General features: G+C 32.3%; 1 protein-coding gene across 1 annotated transcript in view; it reads right to left on the bottom strand.

The window, feature by feature from the left end:
- Window positions 1-25,930, bottom strand: part of WRN (Werner syndrome RecQ like helicase) — a 116,810-nt gene that overhangs the window by 72,728 nt on the left and 18,152 nt on the right. The window contains exons 2-8 of the mRNA XM_011373275.2: window positions 16,323-16,440; window positions 15,573-15,685; window positions 12,200-12,345; window positions 11,575-11,723; window positions 10,675-10,824; window positions 9,438-9,507; window positions 2,746-2,860 (exon numbers count right to left, since the gene is read on the bottom strand). Coding sequence (XP_011371577.1) covers window positions 2,746-2,860; window positions 9,438-9,507; window positions 10,675-10,824; window positions 11,575-11,723; window positions 12,200-12,345; window positions 15,573-15,685; window positions 16,323-16,415 — 836 coding nt within the window. The 5' untranslated portion in view covers window positions 16,416-16,440. The remainder of the gene's footprint in view (window positions 1-2,745; window positions 2,861-9,437; window positions 9,508-10,674; window positions 10,825-11,574; window positions 11,724-12,199; window positions 12,346-15,572; window positions 15,686-16,322; window positions 16,441-25,930) is intronic.

The raw sequence follows: 25,930 nt of genomic DNA, 5'->3' as shown, positions 1-25,930 counted from the left end.
AAGTGCAGAAGCGTTTGGTCCCAAACTAGATGTTAATGTCAATCCTACTTTTTATGATAATTATTTTAATTTAATGTAAATTGAATTAATGATGCATGAACACTAAAAAAAAAAACACTATTTCATTGAATTCTAAGTTGAACATGTGGAAAGACAGCAAATTTCCTTTTTTTAAAAAAAAGTTCTGTCTGATTAACTATAGTTCAAATAACTATACAAGTTTGCAGGAAAAAACTTAGAACCCTGCATTAAGACTGCTTCAAGTGTCTTAAGTTTTCACTCCATTTTAAAGAAACTGAAACTGGAACTACAGATGATACATATGGGTGTATTTAAACAAGAAACACTCTGCAAAACTCCAAATATCAGGCCTATATTTAATGAAGAAGCCATGATGTATATCAAAACATTAGGAACACATACATATTAATATGTTAAGTTAAAAGAAAAATTTTATGATCCCATTTTTACCTCTTTTTTTCAATTTACTGATCAAACTAGTCCTCACTAAAACACATGAGTGTTTATATTATAATTCGAAAATTATGCTGTTTTGTATCTTCAAAAATCTCAAAACTAGACACATATACTCTGGAATAGAAAAACACTTCCTTTCAGTGGGAAAATATAAGAAGTGAGAAACTATGGAGAAGTTGTATATGAATAAATATAAGCAGAATTTGTTAACTCCTTAATTATAGTTCCTAATATAACACTTTAACTAAGTGACTTTAAATAACTACATTATGACCCAATTTAGTTAACTAGAAAGGAAAACCACTGCTAGAGTGTAAAATGAGGCACACTGTCTTGTCTGTTGGTTATGGGGCTTATTAAGCAATTTCTAGTTACCTCACAAAAGTAGAAATTAGAGGGAGAAAAGAGAACATGATGAGCAAAGAGATACATTTTACTGTTTAACTAATGCTTATATTGAGCTCTTCTAATTTTTCTGTATTAAAATCAACACAATAAAATCTGACATGAGTTTTAAAGTTTTATATTGATGATTCATATAAAGATTTGATCATTCATGGGAATAAATAAAAAATGCTACGTTGTTTAATGAGTTATTTCCATACCAAAAACAGCTCTATTAACAGTACTTCAAAGCTGGTCTCAGCTTAAGTTTACAAAGTGTACATCAATACAAACGAAAGTCAAATTAAACTTAAATCTAAAAACCCACTAATTCTAACACTCTAAAATTTCAAGTCTTATAAAGAACATTTAGCATTATACACAGGTATCCAAATATAAGATGTGTATGTAAATACATTAGTAGGAACAGCTATGTGACATAGTTTCATTGTTAAATGCACAGAGGATGCTGTGACATGTAAACATAGCAACAGTGCCACACACAGACGGACAAGACTGTAAGGGCTCATTTATCTTGCCCTAACATCAGAGGATAATACATTTCACCTAAGATAACTATTTATTCTAAATAATATCAAAAGCTATCCTGCTGTCTACAATAAGGCACAGTGTACTTTTCCTTCTTTCCTAGGAATGTTATTATGTATATTAGTAGCCTGCAGACAACCTCAGTACCCAGCAGAATGTCAAGTACATGACAGCAGTACAACATATATGTATTGAATTGAAATCAATAACTAAATAGTACTGTACAATCCAATACCTTCCCAGGTCCACTGAAGCAATAAAGCTGTTCCCTTCTATAACAAACTTCAAATTGCTCTATTTTTAAGGGTTCTTATTTCTAATTTTTATAGTTTTGTCCACTCCTTCAGAGATAACTTCCAGTTGCTGTCACGTGCACACCAAATCTTACCTATACCTGGTTTTCACTTTAACTGGATATCCAAGCTTGTCAAACTGTATCAATAAATGAAAAGCAAACATGCTCTGAAAGTAGCCTCATGCACTCCATCTTTCAGAAATTCTCAAAGTTACACAAAAAACTACTAAAAAAATTGCTGGGGGAGTGCAAATGACTGAAAAAGAGCAGAATTTATATATCATACTTTGAAATCTCTCAAACGAAATATATCACAAATATCCAAAACTAAGCATACATTACATTCATTTGGTCAGTCAGAATTCTATTTCAACTAACTGCTTCATATTCACAAAGTATATTTGCCTCAAAATTATATTACCACACTGTAATCATTCACTGTTCAAGAGCAATCCTTTCAGATTTAACAAAGAATTCATTTAGCAATTAAGACTGGGGCAAGGCCTGACTCCAAAAAGAGTTACATAGCACCAGTAGTCCAATGTTTATTAATCCAAATATCTCGAGTTTTCTAATGCGTTAACTATAAATGATCTTTAAAATATGAATGCCTCTTGTTCTAATAGTCTACTGATTAGGTAGAATTCTTATATAATAATCAGATAATAACCAGAAAACTGAAGCTACTAAGTATAAAGGTTGCTTTTACTTATAGATTTCAAGTGATTAAACTACAATTCAATGAAAGATGCCCGTAAACACAAAAAAGACAACATTGAATTTTAAGTATTTTTCTTCATATGGACTTAACGAATTTTACTTTGCCTTTGTTTCATAAAACATCCTACAAAGCAGACAGAAAAGCCTTAAACTTTTTGATGTGTAATTTAACAAATGGAAAGATATTTCTCAAATTTATACATCAGTTGGTGTGCATGTATTCATGAGTCTACCTTAATGAACAGTATTTCCTCAAATATAGGAAAATGCTATAAGAACAAACAGAATTGATTAAAAAAAAAAAAAAGATGATATTTAACCTCTGTGGATTTTCCAGTTTTCTGAAAGTGTCAGGAAGATGTTTAGCCAGATCCATCATCTCCTCAGAGATTGAAGTTAATTGTTTCTGCACATCACTAGGTAGTATTTCTTCCTCTGGAAAAAAAATAATCAATATTAATTTGCAAACTACAAAGCAGAGATATTTATTTAGTCATTTATTTAAACGGTACCAGGGCTCACACTTTCATTTTCTTTCTTTAAGTGAATTCCAACAAAAAGACTTACTTATCCTATTTCCAAATCACCTTAGTCACTTTACCTTCCCTTTCAATTTTCCTATTTAAATTTTAGAATAAATTCAAAATGATCTGCATTTGTACATATTACATCCCAGTAGTTAGTTATCAACCAAGACAGAAGGAGAAGATAGAAATGAGAATTTGGACCCATCTGCACTATTTTAAAAACAGAAATTAATATAACATTATGTGGACTGCTACATATCAAATATAGTTTGAAAAAACATAACCTTACCCATTCTTCACGGCCCTCATTATCAGTCATCACCAAATTAAAATGCAGGCCTTTCTAATCAGTGATCATCTTCCAAACTTTCAACTTCATTCTGTCTGGTATATCATTTTCCAATCAACACCACAAAACCTGTTCTCATTTCCCAACTCCTTCCCCTGCTTAGAATTTCTTACTCTTCCTTATCATTCCTCTTGCCCTTCAAAAACTCCAGCTCCTCAGAAGCATATAACATAGGATTATACCACCTGCTATTCCTGATTACTGCAGTTATCTCATGATCTCAAGATCACATGCTTTCATTCATTGAAGATTTTAGCTCCTGGTTCACTATCTATCTTTCCCTTCACTACTACTCTCATGATTATTCCTAGTGACTTCAACATTCAGAGATGTTCCACCTAGATGTGTGGCCTTTTCAGTTCCTTGAGTCCTCCATTTCCAACAATCTTTTCCTCAGCTAACCTCAGCTACCCATTCCCATAGTCATATCCTTGACTTCATAATCGTCAATGAAGGCACTACTTTCAAAGTTCAATTGTAAGCATTCCATCCTCTGAAAACCAGCACGCTTTCTTTCAAACATGCTTTTCCCAATACGACAATTCTTTCACAATTTCAAAACCAAACCCACTAACTCTATCACCTCTTCCTTATACATTATCGTTCCCACTCCCACTCTCCACCATGTCTTACTTTCCTTGCTCACCCATATTACAGTAATCATTTGCTTGTATGGACTCAACTCTTTTACTCCCTCCTCCCTCCATGGTACTTACCTGGCAAAACCCCTACTCTAATTAAATCCAGCTTTGTTACTATCTACTTGATGCCTAGACCCAAGCAGTTGAATATAGTTGAAAATAAAAAATAACTATGATGATTCACCTCACTTTGTTTAAATTCATGGCACAGATCTCAAATGAACCCTCCGTAATGATTATTAATTATTCTATATTTCCCACTTTCCCACTCTCAAGATGACTATTTGAAACCTTTTTCTTTCTCTCCAGCCTCCAATATCAGCTTGTCTTTCCCTTTATTCGAGAACGACTCACTTCTTATTTCACTAAAAAAATAAAAACAAGAAGAAGAGAACTATCTCATATTCCCACACCCAATCTGCTAATTAGTATGTATTCATATGATTATTCCCATTTATAGCAAAATTCCTTGGAAGAGTTGTCTCACATTTTCTACTCCCATTTTCTCCTAAACTGATTCCAAATAAGCTTTCACCCCTCCACGAGTACAGCACAGTTGTTTTTAGAAAGGCTAGCAATGGCTTCCACACTATCTAACTGTTAATTCTCATCTCTCTCAAACTCTCTGAGGTATTAAAATAATTGGTAACTTCCTTCTACTTAAAACTTTTTCTACACTTAGCTTCTGAACACCGTATCTCTTATACTTGCTCCACTATTACTATCCCCTCTCAGTCCTCTTTGCTGCAGTCTCCTCGTCTTCCTGAATGCGGGCGTGCCCTCGATGTCACTACTTGGGTCTCTTCTGTTCTTTATTCCATTCACTCGCTATTTTATCTCATCCAGTTTCATTGTGTCAGTTACCATCCTTATGCTGATGATTCCCGAAGTTACATCTCCGATGTCAACCTTTCTCCTAACTACAGAATCACATTTCCAACTAGGATATCTTCTTAGATACTAATAAGCATTAAAATTTAGCATGTCCAAAACTGAAATCTAGATTTTTCTTACCAAAACTTGATCTTTCCATAATCTTTCTACTAAGTGACCCTTCCACCTACTCAGTTGATCTAACCAAAATATCTTGATTGTTCTCTCAGTCTCTATATGTCATCCCTTAGGGAAAATTCATCAGCAAATCCTTCACAATACATACCTTCAAAATATATACAGAATCTACCACTTACCACCTCTACTGCTATCAGCCTAATCCAAACAATTATTATCTCTTGCCTGGCCTATTACAATAGCCTCCTTGCCTAAACACTTGCTCTCTACAGCATCCAAAAAATCCTTTTAAAATAAAAATTTAATCATGTTATTCTCCTGCTCCAAGTCCTGTAAGGGTTTCCCAACACTCATCATTGTATTTATTTTAATTAATAAAATATGAAGTCAGATTCGCAGCCTCTAAGGCCCTAAATTATCTGGCCCAAGCTACTTTTCTAGCTTCATTTCCTACTACTCTCATTTCAGTTATACTCACTGTTCTCAAACAAGGCAAGCAATCACTCACAGAGGTTTTGCTCTTTCTTTCCCCTGTGCCTGCTATATTCTTCCCTCAGACATCCACATAGCTCATTCCCTCTCACTTTGCTTCGGTCAAATGAAGTGAAGGGGCTTGATCTGTTTTGTTCAGTGAATTTTCCCCAGCAACTGGAACAGTGCCTGACTCATAATAAACACCCCAAAATTATATTATTTGAATAGATTAATATTCCCTTCCAAACCAAAAAAGTTGTTTACACATGCATTCTCACATTCCTTAGATCTAACTTAGTCCATCATTCATGTTAATATGATTTACACCCACATCATTCCAGCATTCCACTCTTGCTAAGGTTATAATAGCACCTTAGTGTATTGAAGCCTATGGACCCTTCTCTGTTTTAAAAGCACACGCCCCAAATGACCACTCTCTCCTTAAAGTAATCTTCTGTCACACAGTACACCAACACTATACTTAAAAGTTACAAATGATTGCCACGTTGCCAAATCTAACGCTTAATTCTAAGTCTTCAGTTTCTCAAACCTTCAACGGAATTTAAAATAGTTGAAAACATCTGCTGACTTAAAACATTTTCTTTCTTTCTTTTTTCGTTTTTTTTAGTATTCTAGGGTATGGAAGTACCTTAATTTATTTAATCAATCCTCAATTAATTGATATTTATTCACTATATAGACATTAATTTGTACATTAGAAGGTATCTACAGGATAATTTCCTGGAGGTGGACTTGCTGGTTCAAATGGTTATGTGCATTTTTCTTGGATATAGAGAGATCCTATCAAGGCACACTATTTATCAGTGTACGAACCTGTTTCCTAAAAGGATTTATCATATTTTTATCTGAAAGGTAAAAAATGGAATTTCATTATAGGTTTAATTTTTTTTTCCAGGTTAAATATGGTCCTGAAGGAGTCTTTTTTTAAATTAATTTATTTATTTTAATTAGTTTCAAGTACACAGTACATTGTTAGACATTTATCTAGTTCATAAAATGATCCCCCTAATTGCTCTTTCTCTCCTCTGGTTTTCCACCTAGCCAATATATTAATGCTAACTGCATTCCCTATGACATACTCCCCATCCCTGTGACCATCTATCAACTATTAATTTGTAATTCTTTAACCCTTCACCCCATTCTCCCAGCTCCCAATCCCCCACCCCCGTCTGTCACCATATTGTCCACTATATTTGTGAGTCTGTTTTTGATTAAAAATGTGTTCTTAACTTGGCCTTCTGCATACCACACCTCCTAATCTCCTTCTATGCCCATGACAGTTCCTCTGGTGTCCCCTCCTCCATACAAACATCAAATACTAAAGAGTTCCTCAAGTTTCTTAGCCCCAATTCTTTATCTCTAACTCCCGATTCTTTATTTTTAACTCAATCTATCCTCTGAGTTACAGGATGTACATCTAAGTGCCTACCGGTTACCTCCACTTTGCTATCTCACAGGCTTCCTTTCTTTTCACCTACCTAAAATCAACTGTATGACTCATCTCCAAATCTTGCTCTTCCTCTTCAATGTTTTTCATCCCTGTTGCTCATGCCAATAATACAGAAATGATCTTTGACACATGGCTCTCATCATTACATTAAATTCTGTTGATTCTACTGCTCTATTAAATGTAGTCTGAATCTATCCACTTCCCTCTATCCTCAATACAACCAACCGAGCCAGGTCACTATCACCTCTCACTTGGATTGCTGGCATAGTCTCCTAACAGGTCTTCCCAACATGACCCTTGCCCTCCTATAATCCATTTCTGGCTCTACAGCCTGAGTTATTGTAAAATAACTGTGTTTAGAACCCTCACTTGGGCTTAGGTGGAAATGTAAACTTCTTAACATAACTTACCTGCTTTCCTTTGTCTGCTTCTCCTTCACTCTTCACCCTGTCATATTCGATAGTTCATCACACTGAACTATTTTCAATTTCCTATAGATACCATGATTTCTCACCTCTGAAACTTTGCACCCATTATCTCCTGTGCCTATGATACTTTTTCTTTACTCTTCAACTAGCTAACTCCTGCTCTTCTTTCAAGTCTTGCTTCAAATCACTTTCTCCAGAAAATATTCTCTAATATCTCCAAATATGCATTGGATGCCTCTCCTATGAGCTAACCATAGCACCTTGTTTTCCCACATCAAAAGACTCATCTGCCCACACTGCAATTGACTTTTCTGTGCATCTATATCCCCCACAAAACTGTAAGTTTTCCTCTCAGGAAATAGATTCACGCCTGTCTTGTTCACTATTGTAAAGCACTCAACAATGTTTAATAAATAAATAAATACACACTTAGCTACTATATCATTTAGTACTTATTAGCTACCATCTTGTGAATAAGCTAATATTTTAACAATGAGAAACAATGTGCAAAACTCCTTTGATTTTCTGATGTTCTATTCTACTTTTATCCTTTAATAATAAGAAAAGAAAAACAATCTTATAACACAAACCAAAACTGGCCATTTGAAAATATCATCTATGTATAGATTGGAGAAATTCAAGAAAGGTGAAGTTGATACCTCTGACTTAATAACAGGAAGGAAGAGAAGGAGAAAAGACGAGAGGGGAGAAGAAAAAAAAGGAATGGCAATCTTAGTTACAATTCGCTGGTATCCTAGTCAAGTCACTTCACTTCAGATATCATAATATACTTATGCATATAATGTAATACAGAATAAAAGTGAGGATCAAAGAATGCAGTATTGCAGTGACAGGTACACAGATACCAGGACTTCCAGTACTGACTTATAAATACATGTTACTTTAGTGAGAAATATCTTAAACATTCCTCTGAAGCATTTTCGTCAAAGACAAAATCACAAGTGCAACCTACAAGCAATTCTGCAAACCACAAAATCAGAAAATTGTGAGTCCCCTCTGTTGAATTTAATTCTATTATGAGTTAAATCAGTTCTTATATCTTGTTCTCTAGATCAACTTCAAAAACATATCATCTGCCTCAGTTAATCAAGATGATTTCTAGCCACAGTACCTTTGGCTACAGAGACTCAGTGGGCACTCACCAAAAGTGGTTTTCCAGGGAGAGAAAGAAAAGTATAAAAAACTCTTCTACCCTAGCATGTAAAAGAGGGTCTACCACAGAGAGTATGGATCCCTTCTCATGAGAACTATAAAGGCTATTATATAATTTTTAAATGAGAAGGTCATGCTATATTTTAAGTTTATTTTACAAAATCACCTAATTGACATCTTAAAAAACAGAATTATTTAAAATCTCTAAAAGTAAGCTACAAAAATAGTAATAACAACTACATACAGATCAACATAGGTGCTTTGAATAGTATCCCTTTTAGTGCCTGCAACTATTCTATGTAACAGATATGCTATCACCAACATATCACCCACCCAAACACAGGGAAATAGATAAATTCTGGGTCACACGGCTGGGATTCCACCATTGGTCTATGTAACGCAAAAGCCTACGCAATTCCACTGTTCTACATAGGCCTGCTGCTGTCACAGACCTATAGAGATGTCTGAAAAAGGTCCTGAAGTTGAATGAAGTGGCTACTCTTTTTGGAGAAAAGCAGTGGAGTTATCCTACCTTAGAGAAAACTTAGAAATTGAAACCAGGGCACTATAAAACATCTTATACACTTTAAATATTTATAGCAAAGATGTAAAATCTCCAAAGATGTAAAACTGGGAGAGAGCTGGTTGTATCACTGATGTTATCAAAGCCACAAAGCCTCAATTCTAGAAGTTTAATAAACAGCAACACTACAAAGTAGAAGTGGTAAGTCCTGCTTTGCCACAAGCGCACAAGCCTGAAACCCTAAGCTTTGGCCAAATGTTTCTTGACCTAATGTCAACACTGCTCAGACGTTCAAGAACCTGTAAAAATACTAAATACTTTCTTTGCACATGTGTAAATATTGTCTTTTTAGAGATAAACTTGACCAAAGAGCAATTCAAATTTTATCCTTTATTTTTATTAGATCATAACATACCTTTATTTATAGCAAACAACTGCATATCATCATCCAAAATTTCTAATTTTTGATAAATGATGAGACCAGCCTATGGAAAAACAGAAAAATGAAAAGAGCATACTAAAGATCACCAAAATAAAACTCTGACCCATCTTTACAAAAATCCAAAACAATGATTGCCAAAGCACCCAAAAAACTGAATTCAACCTATTATGTTACACAACAATTTAAATGGCTTCATTTATTCACCACGCCAATTATAAGGATGGAAAAAATAAGTGTTTTAAAATAAAAGTTTAAATTTTCATGTTTTAACATTCAATATTATAAGTGGGTATTAGTGAATAAACAATTAAGTCACACTGATTTTGCAAGAATAAAAATGTTATAAAGCTTAAGCTAGTTCTCAACAAGTTTTATGATTTTTAAAACAGAACATAAAAATTACCATCCTATTTTCTGACAAATGTTTTTGTTTATAAATAAAAAAAGTTTCTATTTCTAAAAACAGATGCCAAAAAATAAAGGGAAACAATAAGATATTTATCTACACATAAAAGTATGAATTAGGGAAAAAGAAATTCACTGGGACATAAAATATATTTTTTGATTTAAAAAAACCAATAGTGCTACATATAAAGATAAGCCCAGATTTCACTATGTACGAATGTATAAATATGAAAATATCTCTGACAGCAGTGGAAGGCTAAATCTGGAGGCAATTTTTCTAAATTTTTACCACATTTTAAATATAAATATAAGAAATAGGACCAGTTTCAATATAGAAACTGTCTTGTAATTATTTTTATTCTGAAGCTGCTTCTAAATCAAACATATCATCAATACCATTTGTGCATGCTCAGTCTGGGCTTATTAGCCTTTCATGTTTTCAGAGAAGTCATATTTTTTATATACAAATTGGACATTATTTTGGCTTCATGACAATAAAAATAACTAGCATTGAAAAATCTGTTGATTGGTACTTGTTCATTAATATTGAGAATTAACAGTTTCACTGAATGTCTTCCTAAGCACTTATAATATTGAGAATTAACAGTTTCACTGAATGTCTTCCTAAGCACTTATAATATTGAGAATTAACAGTTTCACTGAATGTCTTCCTAAGCACTTACAAGGCCAAACTGATTTAAACTGTTTTAGCTGAATTTGTGCCACTACCACAATAAAATTTTTCTAAAGTAATTTATTAGAGGTTTAAAAAATACATCATAGTCTAAAGATCTTTGGTACATACATAAGCATCAGTGGCTGCGTACAGTTTCTGATCCTCAGTGAGTGGATAATCATTCCACTTGCTACAGCGGACAGACTTGTCTTTCAGAAGCTGTTTACCGAAGAGATGTTTAACCAAACCATTGAGGCTCCAGGTCTCTGCACATTTCAGCTAGAAGTAATGAACAATAGACGTAGCAAAAATTATTTCCTTCTATTTTCAGATATTCCTAAATACCACCAAATGACCATGCCACAAAGTTGGAAATGTTACACCAAAATATAAGTCATAGAGTCCTTAATAAATTTCTTGTCATTAAAAATCTCATTTGCAGTCCACATTTGTAAGAATTTAATTCTAGAATTTCTCCAATGTAGTTATTAAAATTATTGAACGTAAAAGTATTGTTAATGGAAAAAAAAGTTGAATCGATTGGTAGGCATTCTACTTCTCAGCCAAATAAATACTTGGCTATATGTGAGAATAAAATCTAATAACTACATTAATAAAATATGTGAAATATGGATGATGGAATTGATGGTCAAACTTCCACTAAGAGCATCATACCACAAGAGCTGCATTATGCTCTCTCTTAAAAAAAAAAAAAAAAAAAAGGTATTGGGTATTGATATAAATGGATTAAAGAGATAAACTTAAAATACGTTATTTAAATTTGCAAATATATGAAACAGTGAAGTAGTACTAATATGAGGGAGGTGTTTAAAAAAACTATTTGCTAAGGCAGTGGATTAGAACTAAAGGTTTTCGTTAAGGAACACTCATTTGAGACCTCTTTTATTACAAAACACACAGCTTAAATTCTTTTTTCAAAAAATCTAACATTCAGATAGAAGGGACATTCTATGAAACACAAATTTATCTTGTTTATGAAAATAATATATATACAGATATTATGGCTACCTTTTCATTGGCAACATCTGTTAGTTCCACAAAACTCTTCAATTTGACGTCAAAATCATGTAGAAGTTTCCACTGATCTCCTTCAATTCCAACACCTACCTTTTTAATTGCTTCATTTTCAAGCAACATTTTTAAACCCTGAGGAAAAACTATAACATTTTATTATTATTTCCTTAGGTCCTATCAAGTATGAGATTTATTTTCTACTTATTATACATTCTATATTTATATTTAAATTCATGTTTATGTTAAGTTTAAATTCAGAGACATATTTATCTTGAGTGTTTCTTTTCTTATTTAAGCAGAAAGTACTGACTAAAAAATGACAAGAAAAACAACTAGTTTGAATGCTACCTCTGCTAACACTAATAGTATATTTGTGGTCGTTTAGCCCCTTTAAACTTCAGTCCTCTATTCTCTAAAACAGGAATAATATCAATGTCTGATAGAGATGTGAAAATTAAATAAACAGGAATATGAATGAATCAGGTAGAACATAATTACTTAAATGTTAAGGCGATGAGAGAAGTGCCAGCTAATTCCAGAGCTTAATTTTTTAGGGATAAAGTTGACATAATATAATTATCTACCATATAAAAATGAAGCAAAGAAAAGAGATACCAACCTGGCATAGAGGAAATATGAAACAAGTAACATTTGCTCTCTGACACACACAACTGAATTAGTGCAACTCTGCTCAGCTTTCCTTTACTGTACACTGGCGGCCATTCCATGTCAAATCCTACCACATCTCCATCAGATAAACTCATGCTATAGGAGGAAAAAATATATAAAATAATTACACTAAAATTTTCACTTCTGCATAACCAAAGATTTCAGTCAAAAAGTTAAAAGACAGGCCGCAGATGGTAAAAGATATCTGTGATACATATAACTGCTAATGAATACCCCCAAAATTGTAAAAATTCCTTGAAAGGTTAGTAAGAAAAAGAAAAAAGAATCCAGTAAAAAAAAAAAAAAAAAAAAAAAAGATAGAGAGAAAGAGAGAGAAATATGAACAGGTGATTCCCAAAAGGAAACTCAAATGGCCAATAAATGCAAATAAATATATGAAGACATAAAATCTCACTAGAAATCAGAGAAATGCATATTAAATCTATACAATTTCACATCCATTTGGCAAAAATTAAAGCCTTATCATATCAAGTGCTAAGAAGGACATCTGCTAGTGGGACCACTCATATACTGGTGAATGTTTAAATTGTAAAATCCTCTTGGAAAAACTTTGACAATATCTAGCTAAAGATATATAAACACTATGACCTGGCAAGTTTTTCTCACAAATACATAAAACTCTTATATGTGCACGACCAGACAGAAATGTTTAAGAATATTCATTACAATACTGTTTCTACTGGAGAAAATGAAAACAAATTATATTTCCATCAACAAAAGAATGAGCAAATTATGGCATAGTAAAACATGTGAGGGAATGCTAAACACTGAACTCATGATAGAAGTTATCACAGAGGGCTGCAGAAGGGAAAATCAGAAAGGGCATACATGGGGCTTCAGCTAGATTTTATTGTTTCATTTCTTAATAAAGATTTGAAGAAAATAAATATTAAGATTTGATAAAGCGAGGTGGGAGAAATATAAGCGTTTGTTGTATTATCTATTACTGCTTATATTTGCCTATTTCTCAATTCTTTTAAATTAAAAATGTATTTAAAAAAAAATTTTAGCTCTATTTCTGCTTTTGGACAAGATGGAATAACAGTGATCAGACATACCTTTCCTCCATGAATAAATAGAAAATTGGACAAAATATATAAAGTTTTCAGACACTGGACAATAGGCAGTACAGGACTATGCTTTCTGAGTGAAGAGAAACAAAGGTGAGTCCTGCTGTTGCCCCAGCTTTCTGCCTGGAACACTTTCCAGACAAAAGGACAGGGAGGAGAATCCAAAGCAGAGCACTGAGTTGGGGAGATAGGGTTCAGAGCCAGAACAGTTGAGGCCGCTGGACGTTTTGGGTGGAGTTCTGGAGAGGAGGGAGCTAGGCAGGTAAGGACATGCAAGCACAGACTGAAACTGTGAGGCTGGACAAAAAATGACCAGGGAACTGTAAACTGAACAATTCCTAGGGCTTACATAGAGGTAAGAGGCATTAAAGGTCTGAAAAGTTGGAATAGAGATACTTGTTGATCATCTGGGGCAGTCAGCAAAGACTCAAGAAGGGTCACACCTTATTACAGGGCTAAATTATCCCCAGAGTAAAGGCTGCTGTAGAAACCTGCCTTGATAAAGCTTAAAAATAAGCCGCAAAATGTAAAGCTGCCCGACAGAGCAAAACTTCTTTCTTTGAAGGAAGTCAACAAAATCTAACATTCGACAAGGTAAAATCACAATGTCCAATCAAAAACTGCCAGCCATAAGAAAAAAAAACAGGAAAATCAGATCCATAACCAGGATAAAAATCATTTAATGGAAAAAATAACTAGAATAAAGGACTTAACAGACAAGGGCATTAAAAGAGCTATTGTAAATATGCTGAATATGTTTAAAGATTTAAAAGAAAACATGAATATGATGAGAGCCAAAATGAAAGATATTTTTTAAAAAGAAACAAATAGAACTTCTAGGGGTGAAAAATATTATAAAATTAAAAATTCATGGGATAGGATAACAGCAGATCAGACACTAAAGAAGAAAAAATAAGTGAACCTGCAGACATAGCAAAAGAAACTATTCAAATTGAAGCACGGGGAGGAAAAAAGGATGAAAGAAAAACAAAAAAAAGGACTGAAAGAGAGCCTTAGGACCAATGACACAGTATCAAGCAATATAACTTGTGTGTATATAGAGTACTAGGAGGTGAAGAGTAACAGGATAAGAGAAAAAAATATTTGAAGAAAATTTTCAAATTTGATGAAACTATAAACCCACAGATCCAGAAAGCTCAATGAACCCCAAGCAGAGTAAACATGAACCACACTACACAAAAGGCACATCATAATCAAATTGTTGAAAATTTGTGATAGCAAAAATCTTTTAAAGGCCAGAGGAGGTGGGAAAAAAACCTGCCTGCCTTTTATAAAACATATACAACTGATCCAAACTACATTCTCCAAATCACTTTTGTTTATTGCCCTCAGATATGATATACTACCACTGTCAAGGGTAAAATGGTGGAGTTAATATATAATGATAAATAACAGATTTTACGTTCTCTGAGACAAATTTAGTTCTAAATACAATGAGACCCAAAAGTGACCAGATAACTAGTGGAATGATGACACATGAATGCAATTTCTAGAATATATCTACGACCAGAAGACTGTTAATAAATAGCTTCTTTTAACCCAATGTATAATAGTAAAAAAAAAAAGATGTAACAACTTCAAAGAAGATCTGCTTCTTTTAACCCAATGTATAATAGTAAAAAAAAAAAGATGTAACAACTTCAAAGATCTGTATGAATTCCTTATTACTTCTTGTAAAATGTTTCAAGAGCCTCAGATTGCATTATTGCAGAATCCTAATTTAACAAAACAATTCTTTAAAATATGAAGTCATGTCTAATGTTATTTTAATGATCATTTGCCATAACTGTTGCTAAATAAATGCAATAGAGCCAATCACAATCATTATTCAATATTACTATGTTGGTATTTTTAATGAAATATAAAGGGGCATTTAGAGTTTGAATAATACTTGCATATTTTCTAACTGGTGAAATAATCACATGTGTTCAATAGTTTTATATAACACCTTACGTATTAAAAGTAAAAAAATTAGCTAAAGTAATAGAAAGGCTTACGAATGAACAAACTGATATATTATAAATTTAATTCTGTGATTTTAAGTTTTTACTTAAAAAGAATTAAAACTTATCAGTGATATTATACATGTAGAAATAATTATCTATTAAACATACCTCATCTGTAAAACTCACTTTATTTACAAATATTACCAAAATAGTTATCTCCTAAGGTTCTAAATTCAAATGAAACTAGGAAATTCAAATCTCTTACCTAATATCTTCTGATAAGAAAGAACAATCACTAGGTTCATAACTGTACACAATGGATCCAGTGAATTCTAAGAAAGGGAGGTCATCTTCAAAAACACTCTTCTGAATAGGTGCCTGGAGTTAAATAAAATTCCAAAAAGGTACAAGTAAAGTTCACATTAAATAATAAGTGCTGATTAAAATAACAAAGTCCACTGAAGCATTCAAATTATAGTTCTAAATTTTATCACCTAATACTTTATAGACTATTGAAGTCAGAAGGGCAACATAATAAAAGTAAAGCCATCCATTGAAAAATTATTTTTCTAACAAGTTTATTTGCAATTAACGCTATTTTCATAAAAACATTTATTTTATTAATTTTTTCTGGAATTATATTAGTATTCTAGATGTAATAATGTTGCCTTAAAATGCTGAAGACTGGTAGATCTTAAATCTATGAAGACCTAAACTCACTCAACCATAAAAATTCAGCAAAGTAAATACTGCCTAATTATAACCTAAATTGCAACAAAATAATAAGGTCACCACCAAAATAGATAAAAGGGGAAAGTACAGAGTAAGAATTCTCACTTTGTAAACCCAATTCAAATGTAATCCCATTCACCCATTCAACGACTAGATTTTGATTGATTCACACAACAGCTACTCTAACTTAATGACTTGAAATTTAAAAGTGAGGATTGCCTCATTTTGCAGTCAAATTTACATAAAATTTTCCATCTGAAGGAATAACTGATGAACTGCATACCTTTCTTTCTTCTACAGCACATCTTTTATTCTCTACAGACATCCATTCAGGAAGTTTCCGCTGCTGTGAGGTTTCCAATCTTTTTTCATTCATCTTTAAAAGGGTCTAGTTGTAAAATCTAAAAATCAATTACTCTGTGAATAAATACAGTACAATCTTTGAAAGAAAACTCAAAGATAGACCTGTCAATATTGCTGAAGAACCAAACATACATATTTAGTCAGTTATGGCACTTAGGCTCAAATAAAATATAAGAGCTAGAATCACAAAAGAAAAAGAAACTGATAAAATATGCTAGATCTAGTAACTACACATTTAGTATTCTTTTCAAAATAAGTGAGCCCGTTTAACTGAGTGCTAAGGTTCCAACAGTTTCAAAATCCTATTATTCTGATGGACTTAACGATTTTTGTTTCGCACTAAATAAAGTTTCTGTGATTTAACAACAAAGTCTGAGTCAATCATCACCAAACCAATATTACAAGAAATGTTAAAGGGACTTCTTTAAGAAGAAAAAGATCAAAAATACAAATAATAAAATGGCAGTAATTACATATCTATCAACAATTACTTTAAATGTAAATGGATTAAATGAACCAATCAAAAGACATAGGGTGGCTGAATGGTTAAGAAAAACAAGACCCTTATATATGTTGCCTACAAGACACTCACTTCCAAATGAAAGACACACACAGACTGAAAGTAAAGGGATAAAAAAGATATTTCACAAAAATGGAAATAAAAAAAAAATCTGGAACAATACTTATACCAGACAAAACAGACATTAAAACAAAGGCTATAACAAGAGACAAAGAAGCAATCCCACTTTGGGGATTTATTCGAAGAAACCCAAAATATTATTTCCAAGGGACATGTGTACTTCAGCATTATTTAAAATAGATAAAATATGGAGGAAACCTGAGTATCCACCAAAGGAGGGATGGATAAGGAAGAGGTAGTACATATACACAATGAAATATTACGCAGCCATAAAAAAGAATGAAATCTTGACATCTGCAACAACATGAATGGACCTAGAGGGTACCATGCTGAGTGGAGCAAGTCAGACAGAAAAAAAATGACATATGACTTCACTTATGTGTGGAATCTAAAAAACAAAATAATTGAACAAATATAACAGAAAAATCCATAGACGCAGAGGACAAACTGATGGTTGCCAGGTAAAAGAAGGCTGGGGGAGGGAGGAGTTGAAGGAATTAAGAAGTACAAATTGGTAGTTACAAAAGTCATGAGGATGTAAAGTAGCATAAGGAATATAGTCAATAATATTGTAATAACTATGTATGGTGTCAGATGAGTATCAGTTTTTGGGGGGTAATCACTTCTTCACTTATACAAATGTCTAATCACTATGTTGTACACCTGAAACTAATATAATACTGTATGTCAACTGTAATTGAAAAATTAAAAAATTATTAAAAAACAATAAAGTCTATCAGCCAGAAAAGCAAATCCTATTATTCTATGACTTTGATCTTTTCAAAGAATAATCTTTATCTCATTAATGATGAGAATCTGTGAGTGTATAAATTGCTATAAATTTTTGACATCTTTAATTTTATCATCTGTCCCAAGATCTAAGTAAACTCAGAAAACTGTTAGATTTGTTCACAAGTCTACTGAAAAGGAATTTTGAGACACACAACAGCTTTTCTATATTAAGGTTTTTTTGTTTTTTTATGCTCTTGGACCAACAAATGAACAAGTTTCTCTAAAAGTAAGAGTTTCCTAGATGATATATTTTCAATCTGTTACTTGCTTTGAGGGCTCTCCTCGATGTGAATCAAACTTCAAGAATGGTTATAGGAAACACAATGAATAAGAGAATCATAACTTACTTTTTATTAATGGTAAAATGGATCTATATCCTCATATGACTTATACTAAATTGAAGTAGCCTTAGCTCTTAATAAAAGTCTTCAAAAACCCCAACCTTCATTTTATTTCATATTTCTAGTCAAGGGGCAGCAGTTTTGAATATATACCTGCAGATTCTTATGATGAAACATAATGTTAATATGAAATAATCAAAACAACTATTTATGACTTAGGGATAGCCGGTTATCCCTTTTGATATTTAGCAATAAAAACTCTTAAGAAATTAAACGATATCTAACAAGTATCTATTTTAGTTGCTCATTTTCCCAAGCATAAACCCCCAAAACTGAGAATATTGATAAATTTTAGAAGAAAAAATTTAAAGATTACTTTAGCAAAAATTTCCACATAGAACAAACTCCACCACTCTCACACATTGGGAAGGAAAAGATTAACAGCAGACCAGTAACTCACTCTCCCTACTGAGGGTTGGGAATGAATGACCTCAACCAGGGGTCCCTTAAACATGCTAATGACCTCAAACTAGGTGGTAGCCTTGCAAACCAATCAATGGCATTAATAACAGAAAAATATCGAAGAGTTCCTATCTGATAGTCAGGTAAGCTATGTAATTATGAGAATTGAACAGAAGAACCAAAACCAAAACAACTTCCTTTGTGCAATTTTTTTGCATACATTGCTCAAACTATTGTTACTCCAAAACCATAAGATGTCCTAATGCAGTAGAAAAGGACATTTTGGAATTTGTGTTTTAACAGTTTCCTCCAAAAAAAATAGAATATTCCATGTGTACTTGGTGCTTGCCTGCAGTTTTTGAATCATTAGCAGTTTGGTGTTGGGTAAGATCTATGATTCGCTGAATCAGAACTGATAACCCAAGTCTTGGTGATACTATTTATATTATATATAATAAGATAAAATATGTAATATATATATATATATACTTTATTCACTATAAAGCATTTTTACAAATGTTAGTAGTCATTAATAAGTTTATATTTGCCACAAATGAAAACCCTTGACAAGAGAGTCAAAAGTTGGTCTCAAAGTATATATACATATGTGGTCTGTAGTTAATCTAAAATATATTTTATAAAGCTGGAAAACAAGTTTTTGTTGTATGTAGCATAGATCACTTGCAAAACTGCCAGAAAATTGAGGTTTCTTCAAATAACACACAATTTTATAAAAACAACTATAATATCTTAGAATATCATAAGTAATTCATTCATACTGCCAAAACAAACTTCGATAACTCTTCCCTGCAGCCACCTACGTTAAAGTCATTTTAATTTGAAATGTCTAATTTTTAGTTGTAAATACACTTTTTTAAATATAAAGTTGTCTAGATGCTTCCAGGCAAAGAATTTGAAAATAAACTTGTTTACAAACCTAAATCTTTGTCAAATTTATTTAGCCTTGGGACAGATAAAAACCATAGAGAAAATTAAAGGTGCAGAATAATTTACAGTAGGGAAATTCTCAAACATAGGATTTTAATCATTGATCAGATAAAGGTTATTCTCGGAAGGGATCCAAGTTGTTGAATAATATAGGATTTTTTTAATTTATACATTTAGCTATTATGTTGTTCAATACAACTTTGACACTTCTTTTTCTAAAATCAAGTCTTCTATCATTTCATAATGCTTCACGTTATAAGATTAAGGGATCTTAAATTCCTCTTTGAAATAAATAATGTATTTTGATGAGCTCTGGGCTTTCCTGGAATCATCTTGCCTATCTATCTACCACTATCTGCCACTTTTAAAAAGACTGTCTTTATTTAAACAACATATGCCTGGCATTTTTGTTGTTTATTTTTCTGTTTTTTGTTTTGACTAGCCCAATTTGAACATGTCTGCCTTTCATTAGGGAAATTCATTTCATTTACAGTTAGTGTAAAAACTTGAGTTTTCCCTTTCATCTTACTTTGATTAGTATTTACATTACTTTCTTCAGTTTCTTCTTACTCTTTTTCAATTTTTTCTGAGTGAAATTATCATTCATACTTTCTTCCCATTATCAATCATTAAAATTTCACTTTTTTCCATCTTATTAGGATACTATCTCAGCAAAACAATAAAATTAAATCCCTCCCCCATCAAGACCCTACATTTGTACCGTCCCTCTACCCAGCAAGGCAAAACTCTTAGCATGCTTTCACTTCTCCACCCTTCTAACTACTATTTTACGCTGATGTGGTTTTTGTTACAGCCAGTAGGTTTTTAGTATTGCTGTTTTATTTCAAGAATCTTTACTATTTTCTATGCATTTATGTTATAAATTTCACCATCCATTTTAATATAAATGTATGTATACATTTAAATATATATATAAATGTATATACTGCTTATTAGAGTTTCCTCTTCCTTTCATCTTACCCTATTGTGAATATCTCTTCTGACTCCATTGTTTACTTAGCAGACTTTTTCTGATTATTTCCTTCAGGTAAAATATGTAGATGATAAACTCTAATAACCCCCTACGTATGCAAAAATTTACTTTTTTAAATGGGAGAATGATGTGTTGGCCGAATGTAACAGTCTCTCAGTAGTTTGTAGATATTCTCTTACTGTCTGTTCTTTTCCTTCTAATGTTGCAAGTAAAAAGTCCATTGTTTTTCTGATAGTTTTTTCAACTGTAAGTAATCTTTTCCCATCTGAGAGCTTGAATGACTTTCAAGGACTTTTACATTTTAAAGATCCTAAGTGTAAACTCTTTTGAGTCCTTGGTTCCAAGTCTTATCTTAAGTTCAGAAAAATTTCTCCTTGCTATCGGCTGAATTATATCCCTCCCCCAAAAAAAGATATGTTGGAGTTTCTAACCCTCAATACCTTAGAATGTGACTTTATTTGGAGATGGAGTCTTTACAGAGGTAATCAAATTTAAATGAAGTAATCAGAGTGGTCTCTAATCAAAATAAATGGTGTCCTTATAAAAAGGGGGAAATTTGGATAGAGAGACATGTACAAAAGAGAAGACGATGCAGAAAAATACATGGAGAAGATAATCATGTACAAGACACAGAGAGGGCTGAAAGAGATCCTTCTCTTACAGCCCTTAGGAAGAACGAACTCTGCCAACAACTCCAGAACTGTGAGACAATAAACTTCTTAACTCATCCAGTTTGTGGTACTTAATTATGGCAGCTGTAGCAAATTAATATACTCCTATTATTAGCTTATTATTTGCCATATCTATTCCTTTTTTCCTTCTACAGCATTTATTCACATGCTAGTGAATTTCTTGCCTGAATTTCTTCTATTCTCTATTTTTTCCTTCCTAACTACCACATCTTTAATTTTGTTCTGTATTTTAAGATCTTCTTCCACTTGATTTGCAAGATGCTAATTTCACCCTGAACTGTGATAGTCCTCTTTGTTTGTCTACTGAATTTTTATAATGTTAATATCTTGATTGTTAGTTCTAGACAGTTTCTTTGTTCTCTAGTTGAGCCTCCCTAAATGTGCTTACTATTTCTTTCTTTTGTAAAAATTATAGGAGTTTTCTATTCTGAGAGTTCTACTGTTCTTTCCACTTAATCTGAATTCCTTAGATGGACTGTTATGTTACTTGACTTGTATAACTATTTACCATCAGCAGTCATCAGCTCTTAGTGTCCCTCAGAAAGCTGCAAACAGAGGCCCAAGAGACTATAAATTTTCTACTGAAGCTTTAGGAGGCAATTTCTCTATTCACAGACCTCCACAGCTGTGATCTCAAGGTTTAGCGCCCCCAGCACACTGAGTCCATCAGCAGAACTCCTCTGGAAGTCCTGTAAGCCAGGAAAGATCAAGCAGGCTTCCTAGGACACATCAGTTGTTTAGTTCATTCAACAAATATCAATTTAGTTTTCAGCCATATTTGTTCTGCCACAATAATTTTTTGAGTATTTTATGTAGGAAATTGTGTTTTAATTCCTTTCCTATCCTCCAATTTTCCTTTTCCAAACATTTTCAGTTATTTTATTAATATATTTTCTGCTGAAGTCATTGATAGTATTTATAGAAACTTTAAGTTCTTTTTTATTTAGAAATTGCTTTTCATCAAGGATCAGCTATTCAATTTAGTGAGCTTAATATCTGTTGATTTTCTTCAAATACATGATGATTCTCGATTGCCCACTTCATCTATAAATGAAGGTCTTGACAATATTTTCAAGTTCAGGGTACATTCCAAAAGTAAATATATTTTTAAGGCTCAATGGTAAGGGCAACAGAGAATGTGAATATAAAATTCTGTAAAACTTTTATAACTTCTTTATAAAATTAAAAATTTGAAACTTTAAATAAGAAACTTTAAATTGTTTAGATGAACATAATTTCTGTATACTAGGTTTTATGCTTTAAAAAGCTACACACAACTCCTGATTAAGACCTTTTAACAACAGTTTCTTAATATTCTGTATGGCAACCAACACAAAGAAGCTTTATTAGCACAAGTGGTAGCAAATTGCTTTGCTCCAATACACTGAAAACTTTTTCATGATTAACCAGCATTCCAACAATTCAATCTCTTTAAATTCAAGGGTGCTAAAATTCTTTAAATTTAATAAATAGCTTCTCCTTTTCTTCTATTGAGAAATATGTTAATTCCTTCTGATGATGTAAATAAGTTTTGAATACAAATGAATTTTTTTATATCAAGTATTTCAATACAATGCTAAAGCTCTGTCTCAGGCACACAATTGGCATTGCAGTATTATTAAGTCTTCTTTAGGATTCAAATAACATCAATTAAACATCACTTCTAAAACTATTTTAACTTCACTCTCCCAAAGCTGAAATTTTACTCTCAATCCATAAAGTTTGTCAATACACATTAATATATTTTCCACATGATCACTGCAATTAAGTTAATTCAAGTGCTCAAAATGTCAGTTAAGGATATCAATTTCTGAATAACTATTCTTCAACAAATCTGCAAAGTAAGACTCATTCATATAGAATAATTTGAGTTTTCCTGTTAGTTTATAAATCATCCTTTGGACTGTCAACACACTTTAATAATGAAATAGCTAATCACATTTCTTCACTTAAAACTGAAAAGAAGTAGCAGCTTGGATTTCATAACACTTACCAGTTTTATGATATCATTTATTGTGGAATTCAGAACAATAGGCAAATTTTAATATATAAGAGCTTCTCTGTGAATTAGACAACATATCAGGATTTTTTAATATTGAACTTAATGTTAAGCCTTTATATCTTGTTACTGTCAGTCCCAAACTTCCAGTTTCCATATCTTGTGTTTTAAAATATTCATTTTTTTCACTTTGACTATTTCATCCTCAGTTGATTTTGAAACTTCTCTGCCAAGCAAATAATATTCTTCCAGGTGTTTTTCTTCAAGAATTCTACACGGCCTCCTAGCTGAGGGCTATTACCAACATTTATGGATTCATAACTGCAATGAACACCATTTTCATTAGGTAACCTGATGGATTAGTGTTGTCTTTATGTCTTGGACAAATCTTCAACATATCTTCTAATAGGATAATTTAAAATGCCAACTTCTCCATTTCCTTTGCCGCACTGATCCCAAACATAGTGTTGCATACAGGCAAAAGCAAAAAGCAGTAAGGATTCTGGGCTTTATTATTTGTGAAATCCTATAACTAGCTTCTTGAGCTCAATCTGATTATTACTTTTATCAGACTCTTAAAAGAACTTTGTACTTATTTTGTGCTCAAAGATGCTTTCAAAAGTTCAAATCTTTCGTTTAGTAAAATAGATGTTTTATGAAAAGGTAGCAGAGTATTTTGTTTGACATCCTTATTTCATTTGATTAAAGCTGAAAAGTGAAGAATTATGGGAACATTAAACCTAATTCTGAGATAATCTTTTATTGCCTACTTATTAAATATTTACTATTATGTTTAATGGGTGAATGAGATGACTTTCCAACTTTAATCAACATATTAGATATTACAGTGAAAAGGTAAATATTTGTCGAAATTAAATCTATTTGAATATAAAGTACTTAACATATTGTAGGTCTTTAATTCCCTGGGAAAAATTTTTGGTTAATTTTTAGTTTGTCTGAATTCTTATAAACATTTTTAACAAATTCTGTTTGTTATAAAAAATGTTTTAAATTAAAGAAACCAAACAAAAACTGAGTGCGCTGCAATATTTATTTTCATTTAGTTTAATGTTAAAATTTTTAAGTAAATAAAATATACTTCTGGGTAATCAAAATTATTTTATATGAATTTCTGAAGCCATATAAAATATTTTATATGAATTTCTGAAAGGCCTATATTTTCCTTATTAAATCAACTAAATTGTATATATTCAGTTATTAATTATTTTTAGATATAAGCACTAGTTCTTTAAATTCTAAAATCAAACATATTATGAATCCATCAAAACCAGGGTTTGACAAACTGTCACATCAAAAGCCCATAATAAGTAATTAAAAATTAAATAACAAGCAAGAAGACTAAAACTGTTTTCTATTAGAGAACACTAAATATCATACAATAACAATTAGCTTACAATCATGCTCTTTTCTATGTTAGCAGTAAAACTGTGAAAATTAAGACAAAAGAAATTGAGAGAATTTTATTAAACACATAACTTTCTTGATGATTAAATAACATACACACACAATTGAAATAATAATTAGATAAAAAATTATTTAACAGGAAAGTCAAGGGGAAGTACTACATGATATAGCCACAACATAACTCTTTTGACCATGTTTACTATGCACAGTCATACATGTTACAGAACTCGTAGTTTATAAAGGAGCTACATAAAAAATGTTCAAATATAATTTTGCCTGTTATAAATGTTTGAATGTTTGTTTTACTAAATGCTTTTATACGTTTAAAAGCTATAAAAAATATGCAACCATCAAAATCTTTACCTAAAACTCATATCACTATGCTGTTGCACAAATTGGAAGCTACTAACTTTGCTCCAGATAACTCTTGCCAATAGTCAGAGTGGGCCTAGTGTTGCCAGAACTTCCGATTTTTCAAAAGACAAAGAACTGGATGTTACTATGCTATCTTCTATTTGATATCAATTTCCAAGACCCCTCTACAAGCCAAAATTTTGCCTCTATGACTCTCAACTTATAACCTCTGCTATAGACGGATCAATACTACCAGCTGGTGTAGATATACCTAAAAATTTTTTAAGTCAGTACCTCTTTACAAATCATTCTTTGAGTGAAATACTTGGGTACATTTTTGTAGGTACACTACGGAATGAGTGGTGGAGAAAGAAAATATGCTAACCAACGGCATTTACTTCAAGACATGCATAGCAACAGGGTTTTGGGCCAAGGCACCTACTTAAGCAGGGGAAGAGAAAGTGAATTATCCCAAGAATGGAGTATATCTCCTTTCCCCCACCCACACATCTGATTCTACTGTATCAACTCATACTCATTCTCCGCTCCATGGCTTCAAGAATCATGCTAAGAGCACTTATGTAGCTATGCAAATCTTCACTTCTTTAAAATGACTTTTTTCTCTTCTCTATCTCTTTAATTTATTCATTTGCTTCTTCTCTTTCCTTATCCTTCCACCTTTGCAAAACCACTCTCTTAATCATTAAGCCCTTAGGACATCAGATTCTGTTCAGTATCAAACAGTCTTAGGAACAAAGTTCTAGGTCTGTTGAACACAGAAACAAAGTTTTGGTCAAACTAAAAATAATATATTGACCTCATTTGTGTTTCAATTCCACACCTATGGAGATAGAAGGACTCTACCAGCATCTCCTCAAAAC

This window comes from Pteropus vampyrus, unplaced genomic scaffold (assembly GCF_000151845.1).
Source record: "Pteropus vampyrus isolate Shadow unplaced genomic scaffold, Pvam_2.0 Scaffold8, whole genome shotgun sequence".
Taxonomy (NCBI): Eukaryota; Metazoa; Chordata; class Mammalia; order Chiroptera; family Pteropodidae; genus Pteropus; species Pteropus vampyrus.
Note: the sequence above shows the minus strand (reverse complement) of the source record. Positions and strands in the feature narration are given on the sequence as shown.